Source organism: Suricata suricatta, chromosome 4, assembly GCF_006229205.1.
Source record: "Suricata suricatta isolate VVHF042 chromosome 4, meerkat_22Aug2017_6uvM2_HiC, whole genome shotgun sequence".
NCBI classification, from domain to species: Eukaryota; Metazoa; Chordata; class Mammalia; order Carnivora; family Herpestidae; genus Suricata; species Suricata suricatta.
Genome location: NC_043703.1, coordinates 134,453,168 through 134,473,944, shown reverse-complemented (window position 1 = coordinate 134,473,944; position 20,777 = coordinate 134,453,168). Strand labels below are relative to the sequence as shown.

Below are 20,777 nucleotides of genomic sequence, written 5' to 3'. Positions count from 1 at the left end.
AGCTTATTGATTTACGGTATGCCGTAATCTGTGCCAACAAGGAGTTGAAAGTGCTTATAAAGGCAAAACAAAGCAACAGCAATAACAAAAGCAATACCAAGTCTAGTGTTGAATAACACCCTCTACCACCTCTTATCTATTTCTGGTTTGCTTAAAAATTGAAAGCTGGGCTCTTGCAAAGCGACTGCACCCTCAGGATTTTGCCCTTGCCACCATGGAGCGAGCGCTCTGCAACAGACACATTGGAGAAAAGAGATCTTAGGTAGATAAGGAAGGACACAGGACTAGTCCCCACCCTGGGGGGCAGACAGGGCTAGGCTTCTTCTCTGTCCTCATCTCTCTTTTTTTTAAATTTATTTTATTTATTTTTAATTTAATTTTTTTATTTTGAGAGACAGAGACAGAGAGTGAGCAGGGTAGGGGCAGATAGAGAAGGAGATACAGAATCTGCGGCAGGATCCAGGCTCTGAGCTGTCAGCACAGAGCCCAAAGCAGGGCTCGAACCCACGGACTGTGAGATCATGACCTGAGCCGAAGTCAGACGCTTACCCCACTGAACCACCCAGGCGCCCCACTCACCTCTCTATTCCATCTGTGACAGACCTAAGGAAAGGATGGTGGAAGAGGACACAGGCCTAGGACAAGAGATAAATGCCAGGTGTTTGTCTAGGTCACTTCACAAGATATCTTAGCCTGAGTGATCCTTAAAAACATTGAGCTTGACTGCTCCTAATTACAGACTGAGGGGCCAGAGACGAAAGAGAACATTGATTGGCTCCACTCGGTGCAGCAGCCCAGCTGGCTCGAGAGCCCTGTCGAGGTGTTTCCCCTTCCCTGCACTGCTCCCATAAACTATGTCAGAAATGATGGCTGGGGATGGCACCGGTACATTTTTGAAGCTGACCATTTGCTCCAGGCATATTTCCACCTCCACTTCTCACCCCCCTGTGGTGCCCTCTGCTCCGGATGCCTAAACAGAGACCTAGTGACCTCATGCTGCCCTCCAGCCACTCAACAGCCCCAACCACGGGGCCCACACTTCCATTTTGTCAGCATACTGATGACAAATAGCTCCTGGGAAAGCTGTTCCTCTAAACAAATTCACATAAAAATCCTAACTGGTACTTTATCTCCCCAATCTTTTCAGAGGGATTACTCTGGAACCCAGGTGGATTTCTAAATGTTAAATATTTAAAGCAGAATGAGGAAGAGATTTTTATCTCTTCTTGGCCATTCTGCCTCTGGGCAGAATAGTTTTGGTCTTGCTCTGTTTTTTTTTTTTTTATTAAAAAATTTTTTAGTTTATTTTCAAATTGGTTTCCATGTAACACCCAGTGCTTCTCCCCACAAGTGCCCCCCATCATGACCATCACCCCTTTCCCTCCCTCCCCCTCCCCCTTCAGTCTATGGTTCATTTTCAGTATTCAATAGTCTTTCATGATCTGTGTCCCTCACTCTCCCCAGCTCTCTTTCCCCCTTCCTCTCCCTATGGGCCTCTGTTAGGTCTCTCCTATTAGACCTATGAGTGCAAACATATGGTATCTGTCCTTCTCTGCCTGACTTATTTCACTTAGCATGACACCCTCGAGGTCCATCCACTTTGCTACAAATGGCCATATTTCATTCTTCCTCATTGCCATATAGTACTCCATTGTATATATATATACCACATCTTCTGTTTTGAGTCTAAGAGCTCAAGATGCAGGGAAAGCAAACTGGTGACTACTGGGGCCAGAGGGAAGAGGTCCTCTGTCCTGCACTGGGAGTACTGTGAGCCGTCTAGGTGTTAGCTCGGAACAGCTTTCTGGAGTTTGGGGCAACAGTAGCCCTGAGTTACATTATGGAATCTGGATTTGGAAATTGAAGAGGGGACTTCCAAAGGATCCCCTGAAGCTGACTCATGGCTAAGAACCCGTGACTTAGAGGAAATCTTTGATGGAATCAACTTTGGTGAGAGATCTTTTTTTTCTTCCAAATGTGATCCCATTAAAGGAAGAACAGAGAATATGGCATCTAATGAGATGTCACTCTCTAATATACTTTTTTTTTTAAATTAAGTAAGCTCTACACCCAATGTGGGGCTTGAACTCATGACCGCTAGATCAAGAGCCACATCCTTTACTGACTGAACCCTCTAAAAGAGGGGTACCTGGGTGGCTCAGTTGGTTAAGCATCTGACTCTTGATTTTGGCTTAGGTTCATGAGTTTGGGCCCCACATCGGCTCTGCACTAAATGAGCAGAGCTTACTTGGGATTCTTTCTCTCTCCCTCTCTCTCTGCCCCTCCCCTGCTTATGCTCTCTCTCTCTCTCTCTCTCTCAAATTAAATACACAAAAATAAAATAAAATAAGAAATATTTTAGAGATTTATTTGAATCCAATTGAAGATTATTTTCAAATTTAGTTTATATAAGGTAGTTCTGGGGTTAGGTAAGATCAAAAACAATATGATTTTCTCAGACCTGAAAATGAGAGGTAGTAGAAGGGGAAGCTTAGCAAATCCAGGAAAGGAAATTGGATAATGGAGCAATTTCTGTGCTTTTCTGTCAGAACTGAAAGTGAGGTGATGGGTATTTGGTGAAGGAAGAAACTCATGACAAAGGATGGGGTTTCCAATCCGAGTAAAGCAGATGTGTGGCTAGAAAGGAGGATAATTATGAAAGAGGAAGGGAGGATGGGTGAAAAGGAGATCTCCTGTGGGGACTTGGAAGGGACAGGGGACAAACGCCAATTCTTCCCCTAGGTGCGCTTCTGATGGTTCCTCTTGTTTTTCTCTCACTGCAAGTATTTCTCAAAGATGAGGACTGACTTTTCTTCTCACTCACAGAACTTCCTTGCTGCCTTGCAAATATAAATTGTTCATAGGGTTTCAGGTGCCAAAACACACACGTTAAATTAAGACTTGTGTCTCTAGCATGGATCTCTTGCTTTTTTCTCTAGCTGAGTTGCCAGTAGCTCATCACCCCGGACAAACACAATATTACAATTGTTTTGCATACTCCCCATAGCTAAAGTGCTTTTTCATCAAAATTTAGTTTTATCTCCCCAGCCAATTCTTCTGTCTTGGATGACTCCTGCCCCTCAGGAAATCTCGTGGAGTTATGGTTGGATTATCTCATGATGCTGAGGTTGGTGTCTTCTCGAAGTTTTCTGGTGGAATCTTAATTTGTGGTTAATCCCATCAGGCTGATTCTTCTTGGTGGCTACATATCCCCTTGAAAGCTTGTTTTCTTTTTTGTCTGCCCAGTACTCCATAGCTTGATAGTGTTCACTAGGTAGTAAGAAAATGTTTCAAATAATGTCAATAAATTCAATTGATGTAAAAAAGAAAAACTTGACACTTGTCTGCTGGAAGATAAGAGCCTTTTCATGTTGGGAATGCAAAAGCCAGTGCATGGAAGATAGGAGCAGTTGAGGATGATGAGGTCTCACAGTTATTTGGGAGGAAACAAGGCAACCACTGTATTAAAAAAAATTCTAGATTACTGCCAGATGGGAACCTGGTGGCAGACAGGCAAAATAGGTGAAGGGGAGTAAGAGGTACAAATTTCCGGCTACAGAAGAAATAGGTCATGGGGATGGAAAGGACAACATAGGGAATATGGTCAATAATATTATAATGACTTTGTATGGTGACAGCTGGTAACATACTTCCTGTGATGAACTGCATATAAATATCATATCACCATGTTGTATGCCCGAGACTAAATTAGTATTGTATGTCAGCTATACATCAATTAAAAATAAATAAGCAAATAAAAGAGTCAAACTAAAAAAATTCCATGGGTTTCTTTCAAAGGACCATATATTAATGTAGAAGTTAATCTATTCCGAAAGTTCTAGAGGGTAAAAAAAGTAATAATCAATAGGGGAGCCTGGGTGGCTCAGTCGGTTAAGCATCCAACATTGGCTCAGGTCATGATCTTACTGTTTGTGGGTTTGAGCCCTGCATCGGGCTCTGTGCTGACAGTTTGGACCCCAGACAGTTGGTTTCAGATTCTGTGTCCCGTCTCTCTCTACCCCTCTCCCATGCTCACTCTCTCTTTCTCTCTCTCAAAAAATAAACAAACATAAATAAGGAATAATTGATATTTATATGCTCTTTCAATTACAAAGCACATTGACATCATTGTTTCATGTAATACTTTTAGCAACCTCAGGTGTTAAAGAGTCACATTTCAGGTAAGTGTTGTTATTCTCACTGTGGAGTTGAAGACCCTGATGATCAAAGGTCATGACTGGAAGCTGCAAAGCCAAAATATGACCTCATAGGATGTCTTTCTGGTTCAGGAAGAAAGAGGGAATTGTGAGAAGACAGTGGTACCAGTCATCCTGAATACTCACAGGTGCTAGAGACCTTTCTTAATGAGGAGAAACTCTTCATGCAGTTGGATAAGGCTTTTTCTCAACAGCCCAGAAGACCATCAGTAGCTGAGGTCTGCTGAATGGGAGGCTCAGCGAGGAGCACTGGCTAAAAACACCCACTAGGACCCAACTGACTGACGCTTATTTGGGGCAAAAGGTAGAAAACGAAGAGTCTGGCACCTATCCAGTTTTCTAACACAGACGTGGATATTTTTCTTACAAAAAGAAGCAAGTTTCCTTTTAGGCCGCTCTAAAGAGATCAGGTAAATTTCTGCCAAGAATGGACGCATGTGTTTGGTAAAATCCAATGTCTGAATCATTTCTTCATTATGGTCTTTTAGAGTTCCTGCATAGGGTAGTCACACACGTTTTATGAGAAGACGGTGTCCTCTTTGGAAGCAGAGCAGCCTTGACTAAAATTAATAGGATCTGAAGAGTGAGGCCGGTGGGAAGAATGATTTTCAGATTCCCAAGGGTGTATTTATAGTTCTAGGCTAAATAACTTCAGATGCCATGCCTTCCTTTGAGTGTGCACATTACTGGAGAATATGCTTCTCAACTTTAATGGCAGGGGGCTTAAAAACATACTCTGTTTCAGTTATCTATTGCTATATAACAAGTCATCCCAAAACATAATGGCTTAAAGCAATTATTTCTCACAATATTGTGGGTGGACTGGGCTCAGCTGGGCAGTTGTCCTGTTCTCTTTGACACTTATTTGGCCAATGCAGCTGGTGGCTGTTCTGAGTCCGAGCTCTGAGAAGGCGTTACTCACATGACTGGCCGCTAGGTGCTCCTCAGTGACCTCTTTCTCTTCACACCATATCTTATCATCTGGAGGTCTAGCCTAAGCTTCTTTACAGCTTGGTGGCTGGCTTCCCCAGAGACACAAAGCAGAAGTTGACAGGCTTTTCAAGACCTAGGCCCCCAAATGGCATAGAGGGACATCTGTCTAAGGAAGTCACTGCTCACAAGGTAGGTTGGGGGAGGGAGCCTTCACCTCTTGATGAAAGGAATGGCAAAGTGTCATTGCAAAAGGCCTGCAGGATGGGAGAAATCGTTGCAGTCAGCCTTGGAAAGAATCTACTGTTCTCTGTCAACATAAGTGCTATTAAAAATCACGAAAGCAGAAAGGTTAGTTCAAAAGAAAATAAAAGAATGGAAGCATCTTTAAATAATGACCTCATTCATTATTTTACTCATTGTCTTTCTCTCTTTTGATCATTGGTCTAAGTTTGGTCTTGAGCTTTTTCACCTTTTTAAACCTAAAACAGGAACCATTGTGAGGACCTGGAATTGAAGTCATGAGAAAATTTTATATTTTGTAGCTAAAGTCCTGGGAAGGGTCAGAGAAATATTTTGATGAGTTGAAAGAAAAAGAATCTTACAGCCTCAAAGGAAATGTTCTCAGGATAATCATCAATTGGGTTGGACTGGAAAAGGTTTTGTTATTTTTCCATTTTGTGAAAATTCCAAATCCAAGGCTCAAAAAGGAAAGTTACTTTATCAACTGTTCAGATATTCCAGTGGAGAGGAAATTAAACAAGTTCTGAACTTTACATGTGAATATGATGGTCTTTTTCATTTAAATACAAAGTATTAGGCAATGGACTAACAGGTGAGTTGAACAGAAGTAAGGAGACAGAAATATTTCTAACTTTTATTAAAATAAGCTAGAGAACATATTCAGGTCAAGTTATGTATACAAATAGAAGGTCATCAAAGTAAGCCTGTATTTAGGTTCTCTAAATATCTTAAGCTAAAATTTAAAAATATTATGTATATTTAACATGCTACAACTAAAACTGCTCTGTAGTGAATTGTTTCTGGTAGCATAAGTTGCCATGATGCTAATTATCACATGCTAATTAACATACAGCTACAATTTCATGCTATTTCAAAGAGATCTGCTTCCAAACTAGTATGTTCTAAAATCCTAAGTAGACACAACATCTTCAATGTGACAATATTGACAGATCTGATCAGTGGCTAGTGTTCACAACAGAAAAGACAAATTTTAATTTTATAAATACAAGGTGTTTATACGCCTGTTAGGTAAAATAACCGATTCCCGGCTTGAGTAAATTACAGGTTAAATATGAAGTAGCCCGAACCTGACGTCTGTGCTGCTCAAATATAACACCATTATAATTTAGATATATTTGCAGAATTCCTCTAAGCTTTCATCTACTGAAAGTACTAAAAGTTTTGCTGAAGTTAGAAACGCCCTAAGAGTTCTTTGCCTTAAAGGGTATCTTAAATTAATATTTCACAGCATAGGTGTCATTTCCAAGCTCACTGGTGTTAGATTAAAATATCAAAGAATGATTACATATTACCCTGTATTTTCAAAGCATGCCTGTCCTATTTACATTAATTAAAATTTAGCGATATTAGCCTTAAAATCCACTTTAGTTTATAAAATGTAACCTCTGTTAGATGGTTGTCTGCAAACTGCTATTGACTTGGCAGAACTGGCAGGGAGTGGTGGTGTGTGTGTGTGTGTGTGTGTTTGTGTGAGTGTGAAAGCAAGCAAGGGAGAGATGAAAGAGGGGGAGGGAGAGAGGGAGAGACAGAAAGAGATCTCCTAGCTCCTGGTTAGATCAAAAAGCCCTGAAATTTAGGGGCACCTGGTGGCGCAGTCAACTGAGCATCTGACTTCGGCTCAGGTCATGATCTCATGGTTCGTGGGTTCAAGCCCCGCATCAGCTATCTGTTGTCAGCCTGTCAGTACAAAGCCCACTGCACATCCTGCCTCTCTCCCCCACCTTGCACTCTTCCAAAAAATAAATATTTTTTAAAAACTCCAAATTTTGTCTCAGTATTATTATTAATGATAAATAATCTCTAAAAAGCCTCTTCTGGGGGAGGACACCATGTGCCATCGAGAATCAGAGGAGCCCTAGAAATCATCTAGCTTATCTCTTCCCTCATGTACAAATGAGAAAATGAAGGCACAGAAAAGTTACACGTTGTGACGAGGCTACACAGAGACTTCCAAGCCAGGCCAAGAATTGGTGTCCTAACTCCCAGACCAAATGATAATTCTATTAGTTTTTAAACCTACCACTCTTAAAGACTTTGCCTTCTACTAAAACCAGAATGATGTTGCTGAATTCATGGTCTTAATAGGGAACAGACATACACAAACCCAGCACATTACCTTATCGTGTGAGTGGCATTTTATCTTTCTTAGTTATATGCATCACAAATCTTTATATTTGTATATAATGCATACATATGCATTACAAATCTGAATCTGCAGTTCAGCTAATATCTTACCCTGACTCCCCAATATTTTCAAGATTTTAAGGTTTGTGGAATTTTAGGATCATTCCTCTTCTGGTAGTTTTATTTTAATTAACCAAAAACGTTGGGTTTTTTTTCTTTTCTTTTCTTTTCTTTTTCTTTTTTTTTTTTTTTGTTGTTGTTGCTGTTGTTGTGGTTTCCTTTGGTTGTTTTTTCAGACTTCTACGCCATTCAAGTTGTTCCAAACCCAGGACTGGAAATCACTAGTGGAGAGAAATGACGAAGAAAGTGCCATCCTTTTTGAAATACAGCGATTCTACGGCAAGGAAGCTGAAGAACCATAAAAACAGCTTCAGAGTTGAGAGTGTTTTCAAAATAACTTATTAATTTCCTTAGTAGTTTGGGAAATCTGCGAGAGCGGTGAGGAACAGTGATCTGGCTAACTTAAGACAGGGAACATCTACTCTGCCCACCGCTTCCTTCCCTGCCCTAGAGCTTTGTTTTTAACCCTTACTCAATTACCTCGCTAATCCAAAGCATTCAAAGCCTCTGAAATACAACTTAAAATTTTTTTAACATTTATTAATTTTTGAGAGAGAGAGAGAGAGCAGGCGAGGGCAGAGAGAGAGGGAGACACAGAATCCCAAGCAGGCTCCAGGCTCTGAGCTGTCAGCACAGAGCCCGACGCGGGGCTCGAACCCATGAGAATTGTCAGATCATGACCTGAGCCAAAGTCGAAGGCTTAACTGACTGAGCCACCCAGCTTCCTCTCAAACACAACTTTTTAATAATTAAGTCTGGCATTAAATTTTCAAAAAGTCACCCCCTCCCCCCAGAAAGGGCTTTGAGGTTGGGGCAAGTTGGAACAAGTGTATTCAGATACCACCAGGACTGAAATGGAGACTGAAGGCAGAATTTGAGCAGGTATGATGAAGGTCTACGAGATGTCCTTTTCTATGGTGCATTTCTTTCTTCCCTGAAGAAACAGCCAGGAGCAGGAAGTAGTCAAGTCCGTATTTTTAGTTCTCTGTAAAGTGTTCTTCAAACAAAACAAAACAAAACAAAACAAAACAAATCAAAACACAAAAGTACTGCTTGGCTGCTTGGAGATTCTCAGGTACAAAGTGGAGGAAACCGGGGTATAAGCAGGTCATGCTGAGGAGGAGGAAAAGGCGGCATCACTGACCGTGACCGCGCAGTACTTGGATGGCAAGGGAGCTACACACATAAATTAAGCCTGACCAGTGCCACGGGTGAGCCAGAAACTGGACAAGGACGGAAAGAGAAACGCCTGGTTACGGAGTCATGTGGGTCTCCGTGAAGAGCCTGATTAAGTTTTAGAAAAACTCCTTACTGAATTTGGACAATAGACCCCGAAGTGCAACTGTCTTACGTGTGGAAGAGAAATGCAAGGGAGGATGTGTACCGGAGTAAGAAACCGGCCCTTGAAACAAAAAGCGTTGCAGGCAGAGGTCTGTGTGCCCGCGTGGCGAGCCGATGACAGTGCTATGTGGCCCCGGGTCGCCCAGGGACAGTGCAGCAGCGTGCAAATGTCATTGGAAGAGCGGTTTTCCCTCGTGGTAAAAGGACTGCAACAGAACATTTTCCCAAGCATTAGGTGCTTTCTCCTCTCCCCTTCCCAGTGATCTCTAAATGATGGATTTGTCTAAGGAAAAAACCCTAGAGAGAGAAATGCCAGTTGCATTCATTCTTAAATGTAAGCAAAAATAAGAAAAGATAGTCACCCAGTCACCCCTTACCAAACTCTCCACTGTTGTCTGAAGCATGATCATAAGCAAAATAGGTATTGGAGTTGTATATATGCTGAACTTGTGTGTGTGTGTGTGCGCACATGTGCGCACGTGTGTGTGTGATGGAATCTAGATATTTAGAAAGCCTGAAGCAGGATGAGCGGCTTGGCAATAAGAAGGCTTACATGATAAAAACACTATGAAAATTAAAAAGAAATCTTTCAGCAAAGTTGCCTTATATTTTTCATTTCTCAAATTCCTTTTGCCTGTGGTATCACCATCTAATTAAAAATGCAAGAAACATACAAAGCTTTAGAGTCACTTTCCTTAAGAGACAATTAGAACACCTTAGCAGCTTACATCCATACTGAGCATGTTAAATGGCCAAACAAGCCCACTTCAAATGTCCTTCCAGTGAGCACGAAACCATTGTGTAGATGCCATTATTCCCAAGCAAAGAGATGCTCCCAAGTAACTCAACAAGATTCTCTAGAAGTTTACACAGCCACGTTTATAAGTGCAATAGACTTTTAGAGGATGAACAGATGTTCGTGTGTTTTCCTAAAAATCATGTATGCTGGATATTTTGGTGCCTGATACAAGGCATTTCTGGAATTAGATGTATTGGCAAACTTTGACAACGTTCAAGTCGGCATTCCTGACCCAGGAGAGGAAAAGAGTTAATAACCTTAATAGTTTATTGAAACACCACTATTTTGTGCCTTTATGCCAGAAAGTGATAGACCCTATGCTATTATTTTACATGAGTTCCTGGTTAGCAAACTAAAACTCCTTTAAACAGACTGCATCCTTCTTAGATGTCTAGGATAAAAGGCATCTACCATGATGTTTCAAAACTTACAAATAATATATGTGTTATTGTATGTATATACACACACACATATGTATATACTTACATGTATGTATGTAGGAATATCTGTCAAGTTCACTTGGGAAAACATCCCAGTATAAACTGGGCTTGCCTATTGAGGTGTGTTGCTTGTTCGCTTCTCTTTTTTGGTAGGAGACCAAAATGAAGTTACCTGAACGATGTTCTTCCTGCTATTGGAAGCATTTACAACCCTGACCTGGCCGTGATACACAAGTTTAGGGCTGCACAAATTCCCAGAGGCTTTGGATGCAAATGTTTGGAAAAGGGTCGACAGTGAACTATTTCGGAAACACACCCAAACGGGTTAAGTCTGGGTACTGAGATGACTGGGCCAGTAGAAAAGAGGAAGAAGCCCTAATGTGCCAAAGGACATTAGGTAATGAGCATGGTCGTCCCTCGTAGCCCTGGAATCTGCCCTGGAATTGAGGGATAAACCTACACGACACCTCAGGCTCCCTTCCTGTGCCAGTACAAACTCCCACATGACTCAGAAGTCCTGGTTATGATAAGAGTGAATTAAATGCAAAACATAACGTCATTCCTTTCTCAAACCCATCATGCTGAGCACAAGTTGTCAGGTGCAAAAGAATATAGATTTTACGATTCCATTAATTTCAAATCCCAAAATAGGAAAAACTAATCAATGACAGAAAAAGCAGATCCACGGGACCAGAGATCTTGGGAAGATTTACTACAAAAAGGCAGCAGAGAATGTTTTGAGCTTGGTGACCATGTTTTATATCTGCCTTTGGTCAGGCTGTGCATGTGTATACATTTGCTGAAATCCAGGGAAAAGTTCAGCACTTAAAATAAGTATGTTTATTATATGTAAAACATACCTCATTAAAGGTAGTTTTAAAAATTGAAAAAAAGAAAAAAGAAACATAATGTCATTCCTTACACAAACAAAAGCGAGGCAACCTATCTGGATAACTTCATGTGGTCACGTAAACCAAAATGACATATGTAAATCTCTTTCAAGAATCAAAGCACAAGCCCACAGATTCTCAACCTCAATTGCCTCAGAAGGGGCTGCTCGGATGAAATTGAAAATGTCTCTTCCACCTGTGCAGTTTCTGACTCTAGAACATTTAAAGGAAATGTTCTGAAAGGTAAAGTTGGCATGTAAAAAGCATGGGCAGAGGAATCAGTAATGGTCAGAGCAAAACAATTCTAGAAGGCATCTTAATTTTCATATGGCTCATTTGCATTTGAAACACTGAAAATTCCTATCATTCTTGTACAAAAATGTGTGCATATTAAATTACTCTCCACTTGAAAGAACGTTTTCCTAAATGTTTGGAAGATGATCAAATTTTAACTGGAGGACTTGTTTTCTTCCATCAGGTGTGGGGGAGATGTGGCTTCCTGGTATGAGAGGCAACAGTTGATTCTAATAGCAGAACAAGACAAAAATAAGAACGTAAATTGAAAAGAATTCCTCTTTGTACAGTTTGATTTAAAGATGATAAAACAGAAAGAAAACACATGGTACAGAGATGTCAAAAGACATCAACTGTAAAATCATATAGGTTTACCTTTCCAAAAATTGTGATATTCTGATACTAGGAAATTAGGTTCCATTACTTATTCTAGGATTCTCATGGAGGTAGTTGATTTATTTCAGGACGTTCAGTTTTGAGTATCCAGGCAGTGTTTAAAAACTAGATGCGCCACAGCTGTTAGACAATAATTCCAAGAGCCTACTTTCTACTTCCCTCAAATTTTTAATTTTAGGATACTGGCAAAACAGTAAAAATTTAAAACCTCTTTCCTATAAATAGAAAAAAAATGTAATGTTTATTTATTTTTTTGAGAGTGAGAGCACAAGCAGGGGAGGGCAGAGAGAGGGAGACAACGAATTCAAAGCAGGCTCCAGGCTCTGAGCTGTCAGCACAGAGCCTGATAGGACACTCTGAGATCAGGACCTGAGCTGAAGTCAGATGCGTAATGGACTGAGCCACCCAAGCACCCCATGTTAAAAATTTTGAACAATATTTAGTCTTTAAGGAAATTTTTGGTCACTCATCAGAGATCTAGATGGTATCCAGATTGGAATCTGAACTCACAAAGTGAAACCACACTGAATGAAAAGATTGTCTTGATTTTTTAGTTTATTTTCTGATATGGTAAGATGTTTATGGAAGAAGTGCATATCAGAAAGAAAAACCAGAACCTGAAAGACATCCCTGTCGGGGCATCTGGGTAACTCAATCGTTTAAGCATCCAACTTTGGTGTAGGTTATGATCTTGAGGTTTGTGAGTTCGAGCCCCCACCTGCCCCCACTCGATTGGGCTCCGTGCTGACAGCTCAGAGCCTGGAGCCTGCTTCAGATTCTGTGTCTTTCTTTCTCTCTCCTCTCCTCATGCTCTTTGTGTGTGTGTGTCTTTCTCAATAAATAAATAAATAAACATTTTTTAAAAAAGGATGAAAGAAAGAAAGACACCCCTGTCTTCCTCTTGGCCTAGTTCTCCAGAGACTTTACCTGGTGGTGGGAGATGTTTAGGCTTAGTCTCAATGGTGGGTGCTCTAGAAAGGCTTTCTCATAAAGCAGGACAGGGTGCAGTTGACGGAAGACAGAGAATGTGAAGTAAGTTCTGTAAATGCTATTCTTTGTGCTTCTCCTTGAGGAGAAATAAAGCCCCCGAGCCCCCTGCCAGGCTACAGGATATTAAGGAATGGGGAGCACTGTGACCTGGAGACTTAGGTGGTCAGCATCCGCACCCCCTCGAGGCGAGTTGGTAGAACCTGAATCAGAAACCAAAGGGCAGGATGGAGCTGTGCTGCTGTCCACCCTCCCAGGTAAGTGTGGGGAATCTGGGGCAATGTTTTTAAGGCGACAGTGTTTTTACACGCAGTTTACCCTGTATTTCAAACTGCCGCCTCAGACATATTTGAGCAAACTCTACTCCAAGTGTATTGGGCTTGACTTGTAAACACATAACTTAAATAGTAAACGGTAAAACGGTCTATGTAGTAAAAATTGGGAAATCATCTTAACATGTCTCTGTACTGATTGGTTTGATTTTTCTCTCTCAATAAATTTCAATTTTAATGAGCAAAAGGTTGAAAACAAAATCTGCTTTCTCCTTCTATGCTAAGGAGAAGACCAACGACCAATAAGTAGATCAAAGGTAGAGGATTAAGTAGACACAGAATGGGATGGTGTCAGTCTGATAAATTGAAAATCACATCGTTTATTAACAAGCAACGCTCATCTCTTTATTTATTTGTTTGGATAATATTTACCAAGTACCTTGTACGGGTCAGACGTTGTTTTAGGTGCTATGGATACCAGGTGAAACATAAATCCCAAACCAAAACAAACTTACTTCTGTGGGGTTTATGTTTCAACTTCAAGGTTTTTCTGGAACCAAGTAAAAAGTAGTGACCTGATAAGCTGCAGACTCATTGTTTGCCACACTCATCATGTTATCTTACAATATTGGCACATTTTAGGATAAAACGCGGTTCCCAGGTATTTGCGTTTCATCTCCTAGGATTTGCCAGAGTTTGTCCTTGATTTTGAAGAAATGCCTAGGGTAGGCGGACTTAACTGCCTGCCATTGGTAAGAAGACAGGAAGAGTCAGGTTTCCTCTATTGTGTGTCTGGAGGCAACAGAAGGTTCCAGATCCCTCTGCAATGTTCAAATTCAGTGCTGCTGTAAGCTGGGTTTTATTGTACGGAGTTGCTATATTTCGGGTACATGATCTGGCAAGTGAGCTCTCCAATCAGTGTAGCAAAAAGTTGATTCAAGTGTATTTGGAATAAGATTTTGCAACGATCTGGATGTTTTTGTAGTTTTATAGTTTTATTGTGTTAATCACCGAAATTTATTAAGATAAACAAATACAACTAAACCAGTGCAAACAAAGGTCTTGGTGTCCACCTCGCCTCCCTTCGAAAGGTAGAAAAGGAAAAAAAAAGAATAATTTTTTATAGCACCTTAACTTTGGAACAGAGCTACCTGCTGACGTCTTCTGTTTCTTCCTTCATTGCGTGCTTTTCTTTTAATTTGGTCCTCTCGAAAAGAATCAAAGTAGGGGCTCTCCAGGAGTTGGGCACAGGTTAATCTGTCATCAGGATTCATCTTCAGACACTCCTTCAGAAGAAAAGAAAAAAGGTATTGAAATTTCATTACTATTTTGTTACTATGCCCCAAAACTGAATAACTTGTTTAAGGGCAAATATGAGTTTACGAAATCTTCAAGTTTGTATATTATCAAGTACTTGAAACTTGTTCATAACTAGAATTGCTTTTATTTGGTCATTTCAAAGTCTTTTGAGGGTAGAAATGAACATCCAGTGTCTCTGGAATGGGGCGACAAGTAGATCAGGTATTTCTACTAATGACATCTCTTTAACACTAGTCAAAGCAAATAGTTTGTGAGACACTTCAAGGGTCATCCCGAGTGTTACTCCGGGACCAGCTGCATCGGTGTTACGTGCGAACTTGTAAATGCGGTTCCTGCCAAATCAAATGCACTGGGGGTGGGGCCTAGCCATCTGCATTTGAAAAAAAATTTATATTTATTTCTTTAAGAGACAGAGACAGAATGTGAGAGGGGGATGGACAGAGAGAGAAAGGGTGACACAGAATGTGAAGCAAGCTCCAGGTCTGAGCTGTCGGTACAGAGCCCGATGCAGGGTGTAAACCCATGAACCGTGAGATCATGCCCTGAGCTGAAGTTGGATGCTCGACCGACTGAGCCACCCAGGCGCCCCTAGCCCTCTGCATCTGATAAACCCTCTGGGTGATTCTGATACCTGCTCAAGTTTGAGAACCATTGGTTTAGGTGGATGGCTGAAGTATTAGTCTTAGTAATGAAACAAATCTAAAATCTGGATAATTGGTATATATATTCATAAAGGGATAACTAGAGACAAGAAGGAAAATGTAGCATCATCACCCTTTATATTAGAGGCTACTAGGAGCCTCTAGTTTTGCTTCCAAGAGTGGGGAGGACTCTGGCAGCTGTGGGGTTAGTAGAATCCTGACACAAAGATTTTCTTCAAAAAGCCATGATACTCTTTGTCCAGAGAATGGGGTTTACCTAAAGAAAGACAGATCATGATCCATGAAGATCTAGAGCAGCCTCAGATCACCTAGGCCCAGGACACTGAACTTCTTACCTTATACCCGTCCTAGAGACGTAAAAGTTATCAATACAACAGACTTCGCGTTGGGGCATAACTGCACTGACTGAGGCTGCCCGGCCCAGGCTGCCCTGTGGTGCCTGTTCCTCCCTAGCCCCAGCTGGCCTCGGGTCTCTGAGACCCCTGCAAACGCCACCACCCCTGCAGTCTCAGGGGCCCTTCCGAGCCGTGCATGATTGGACCCGGTTTTAAGAAACAACCCCGCTTGGCATAATTAGATTCTCCTGTTCCTCCACAGCCACCACCTGCTTCAACCCACGCCGTAATTAAGTCTGGCTACTACTGGGAGTCTGTCTCCTCAAACCCTAACACTGTCAGGACTATAACCAGCACAGAAACCTACTTTGAATGTACGCTGTGGGAATCTCTATTTCTTTATCACCTCATCCTGGCATTTGCCTCCACCATTCCACTTAAGTGGCTCTTGTTATTCACAACTATGATCTCTATCTACACTTGTATATGCTTAAATCCAACAGGTAGATTTGTGTTCTTATCTCCATGGTGTTAGATACTACTGACCTCCTTCTTAAAACTTCTTAAAACTCCCTTTGGCTTCTCTGATGCTTCCCTTTCCTTCTTCTAGCTCATGACCACTACTGTTCAAACCAACCTGTGTTGATTTACTTTCTTCTCTGCAATGGATGGATCGAACTCCTTAACGATCCCCTGTCTCCTTATCTGCTTCTAGCTGACACTTAATGGCTTCAGTTATTAAGGTTTACCAGAGACTTCCACGTGTATTGTTCTGGTCCAGACCTCTCCTTTGAAGAACTCCAGATCCATATATGCAATGACCTGCTTAAAATTTCTGATTTATCTCAAGGGCACTGCTATGGGTTGAACTGTGTCTGCCCAAACTATGTTGAAGTCCTAACCCTTCATGACCTCATCATATGACCTTATTTGGATATAGGGTCTTTGCAAATGTAAATAGTTATGATGATGCCAGACTGGAACAGGGTGGGTCTTACTCCAATGAAATGGTGTTCTTGTAAGAGGCAAGAGTGCAAAGACATAGAGAAAATACCAGAAGACAGAGGTAAAGACTGGAGTTTTGCTGTCACAAGCTTAAGAATGTCTGGGGCTACCAGAAGCCAGTAGAGGCCAGGAACAATCATGAATAAAAAAAACGATCACCATGGAAAAAAGCAAATGGCCCTGTCAACATCTTGGTTTGAGACTTCTAGTCTCCAGAAGTGTAAGAATAAATTTCTGTTGCTTGCGGCCACCCAGCTCCTACTTTGTTATGACAGTCCTAGGAGTAGTCCTGTGTCAGGTGCAGACAGCTCACGTTTGCCCCCCTCTACGCTATTTAGTCCCCAGATCTGAATCATAACTGAGTCTGACTAGTTTTACTTCCAATCATATGTTGAATTCATTCATTTTCTTTAGTGGGCTTTCAATCTGTTATAATCTAGTCTACTAAATACCTACGAGTTTTACTTTACAGAATATTTTTAGATTCTAAGATGAGGCTGTTAATGCTGAGCTAGTCCTTGGGGCCTGGGCTAGAACGAGGTCCTCTTAGTTTTCGGAGTAGTGCGATGAACTGGGCGGAGTTGAGGTTTCCGAGTTGTTGACTGCCTGGGTTAATAACTTTCTAGACACCAAGATGCTGATGAGTTCTCAGGGGTGCTCCTGATCAGAGTGTTCCCAACCTGGGAAGGGTTTTAAAGATGAGGGATGAGAAGCTGGAACAGCAAAGTACATGTTAGGATCCTTTTCTTGAAACTTCAAATTTCACAGAAAACCCTTAAATATATTTCCAAGAGTCGACAGACTTCCTCTTTGACCATATTAAACTGATAGAGCGACAGGATGTTATGCCTATGCAAGCAACTGAGAAATAAATAACATGGTGTCTGTTGTCTCTCATAGTGAAGGGAACACAAGAGCCCTGCCATAGATTGGCCACTGCAGGCCACCACTGACTTCAGCACAGTCCTTGGCTGGCACTTCCTCCACTGGAGCAGCTGCCTGCAGAGATGATGGCCTCATTCCATGGGATAACGACTTGTTACGGCAGCTGGCATTTATTTGGTGTTAAAGATGTCTCCATTGCAATTAGTGAAAGAAAGCCTTCCTTCATCTGACCTGGGGCACGGGTCTAGAGATAGGGTGTGACCCACGGAATAGCACAATCCTTGACACACTTAGAGACTCCTTGGCCCTCAGGTCAGACATTATAGGTATAAATCAAATGGCTGTGTGACAAAACTAGCGTCATCCAGAATCTTGGGCAGGGCGACAGGCTACTTCACCTTTGGAGCTGAGGACGGGGATCTGTTCTATATCTCGGGAGTTTTTCTGCCCTGGAGTTGCAGGGCAACTGAAGTTTTCTCTCTGGTTCGTTAGAGGAGTAACCAGAACAAGGCTTGGCCTATACCTCAGAATGGACTGGGTTTATAGTGCTTGACAGATACCCTCCCCTCCCCGCAGGAGGTTTTGCTAAATTGCAGGTTCTGCTAAATTACAGAACAACCTGTCCAGAACAGGCTGGGGAATTGGACTTCTAGGACAGGGCTTGCGGAGCACTGAGTTAAGGCAGGTCAGAGCATCGAGACAGACAGAAGGCAGCTGAGGGAGGACCATGAAGCAGCAGTAAGGGCAAGTCTGAGGCAAGTCTCAGGCTCTCAGGAGGACTCAGACCAGAGGAATCCAGCACCCTGGAGAGCACCTTGGCAGGGACCAACACTAGCACAATGGCTAGTCTACAAGATGGATGCTAGGTCATCTGGATGGTTCCACCTTCTAGATCAGATGATTTCCAAGCTAGGTTGTCGATCATAATCACCTAGGAGGAGGTTTAAAGATACAAATCCTAAGGCCCTATTCATAGAGATTCTACTTTGGTAAATCTGAGGTTAGATACTGAAATGCATATTTTTAAAAAGCTCATTCTGATGAGTAGTCATTCTGATGAATAGTCTGGAAGCCAGTGCTATAGATAGAATTTAATTTGTTGTTAAAGATAGATATCCTTACTGATATCTCCATCTGTATCCCAATCAGAGCTTTTAGTATCCAGGGTAGATGGCAGAGTCACACCTTCTAGCATGATCCGTTGGTCAAACCTGAATGGCAGACTAGTAATAGGTAAATTTCTTCTGCTTTTTATTAGAATTCATTCTTTGTTTGACTATTTCCTTTGAGCCTAGTGTAGGGACTATATCTGGTGTCTGCATGTCTTCTGAGTTTTCTTGGTCTACTAATTTTTTAAATGACTTTAAATTTTACTTAACCCAGTGTACCTGAAACATTATCAGTTCAACATGTAATTAATATCCTAAAAATTCTTAATGAAATATTTTATATTATTTTGTAGTTATTTTCATAGAAATCTAGTAGATCTTCATTCTAATTAGCTGTATTTCAAGTGCTCAATAGTAATATGTCACTGGTGACTACCACGTTGGACAGTATTGTTCTAGACCTCCAAACTTAAGGAGTACATTCATCCTCATAAGTATAGTCTGAATATACTGACTTAACAGTATAATTTCCTAATAAATGCAAAAGAACTAATGGTGTTCATCACAGCAACACTAATTATACTCTTTTGTCTTCAACTAGTTTTTTTTTTAATTTTTTTTAATGTTTTATTTATTTTTGATAGAGAGAGAGACAGAGCATGAGAGGGGAAGGGGCAGAGAGAGAAGGACACAGAACCGGAAGCAGGCTGCAGGCTCCAGGCTCTGAGCCAGCCGTCAGCACAGAGCCTGACGTGGGTCTCGAACCCACGAACGTGAGATCTGACCTGAGCCGAAGCCGGAGGCTTAACCGACTGAGCCACCCAGGCACCCGCCTGTCTTCAACTAGTTTTAATGGATATGTTAGAAAGATTATTGCTTCAACTACTAGTGTTCCGTTGACTGTAATTATTTTATAATTCCTTATTAGTTTCAATGACTACATTCTACCTTGGCATTATTTGCCCTACTGCCCAGAATTACCAGCTTCAATTATTACAATTACTAGTCAATAATGGTTATAATTGATTCTTAAGTACCTTCATGAAATTCAAAGACATGGGTTGAGCTTCTGAAAACTTTTCTTCAAGAGTTTCCTAGAAAACAAAATAAAGAATTTCAATGTTACATAACAACAAAGTTATATTTATTTTTGAAAACATTAGCAATAAGAACACTTTGGACAGAGACTTCCCCTAAAGATTAGATAGTTCCTTTTAAGGATTTTTTAAAAGGCCTGTTTTTATATAATTTTACACTGCAGCGTAAAGGTTTAAAAGACAAAAGCTGGAATTATTTTCTTAATTCCACAATGTCTTGCAATTGATGGTCGGTGAATGTGACCTCCAAATGTCCCTGAAATCCTAAAACAGCATCTTATTTTATTTTATTTTTTTCTGCAACAGTACTTTAATATCTGGTCTGTGCCAGATCTATTGCAGGGGCCCTTTGTGCATTAATGCATTAATATGTTGAGCTACATGTGTGAGAACCACAAAAAGCAGCAGAATGAGGGACCCTGGGGGGCTCAGTCGGTTAAGCGTCTGATTCTTGATTTCGGCTCCGGTCATGATCTCACGGTGGTGACACTGAGCCCTGCCTCAGGGTCCATGCGTGGATCCTGCTTGGGATTCTCTCCCTCTCCTCTCTCTTTGCCCCTCCCCCACTTGTGCACATGCTCCCTTTGTCTGGCCCGCAAAATAAAATAAATAAATAAATAAATAAACAAACATCTAAAAAAACTTTTTTTAAAAAGCAACAGAATGCTTAACACAAAATTGAGGATGGTCGGGGGTGGGGGGAAGGGGAAGGGTTGAGGGAGGAGCACCTGGGGAAGGGGAAGCCTCAAAGAGAAACGGTAAAAGCCCCCTTTAACTAGGCAGCATATATTTGTGAACTTCTTTTTCATTCTTTAAAACTAAATACGCTACGCAAATATTCTTCTGTGATTCGACCTCTAGCTTTGTTAATTCAATGTTAACCTTTTGCTATATTTCTTCAAAGCTTTAAAAATATAAAAAAAGAAATCTAATATATATATACACACATATATACATGTATACATGTATATATGTGTGTATGTGTATACATATATATATATATATATCAAGGTATTATATAAACTATTGAATCTAAAATCAACAGGGTGACTAGAGAGAGTTGGGACCATTCGACCTCAGATTGTTCACACGTGCCATAAATCATGAAGTGGCTTTACAGATTGCCCCACCCCTGCACCCCTCTTGTACCAACACGGCTTGGATGTGGGCGCACACCTCTTGACAGCCCTTTCATCCTATAGGCAGAATTTAGACCACATGGAGCTTTAAAAATCATAGCCCTCACTTAGGTAACACAGACAGGAAATCAATGTTATTCTCTATGGAGAA

The 20,777-nt window shown here is 41.2% G+C and overlaps 1 protein-coding gene across 1 annotated transcript in view; it reads right to left on the bottom strand.

Annotated features, from left to right (window-relative positions):
- Positions 1 to 14,048: 14,048 nt before the first annotated feature.
- The window catches only part of CDKL4 (cyclin dependent kinase like 4), a 35,402-nt gene continuing 28,673 nt past the window's right edge, over positions 14,049 to 20,777 (bottom strand). The window contains exons 9-10 of the mRNA XM_029938551.1: positions 19,428 to 19,484; positions 14,049 to 14,360 (exon numbers count right to left, since the gene is read on the bottom strand). Coding sequence (XP_029794411.1) covers positions 14,205 to 14,360; positions 19,428 to 19,484 — 213 coding nt within the window. The 3' untranslated portion in view covers positions 14,049 to 14,204. The remainder of the gene's footprint in view (positions 14,361 to 19,427; positions 19,485 to 20,777) is intronic.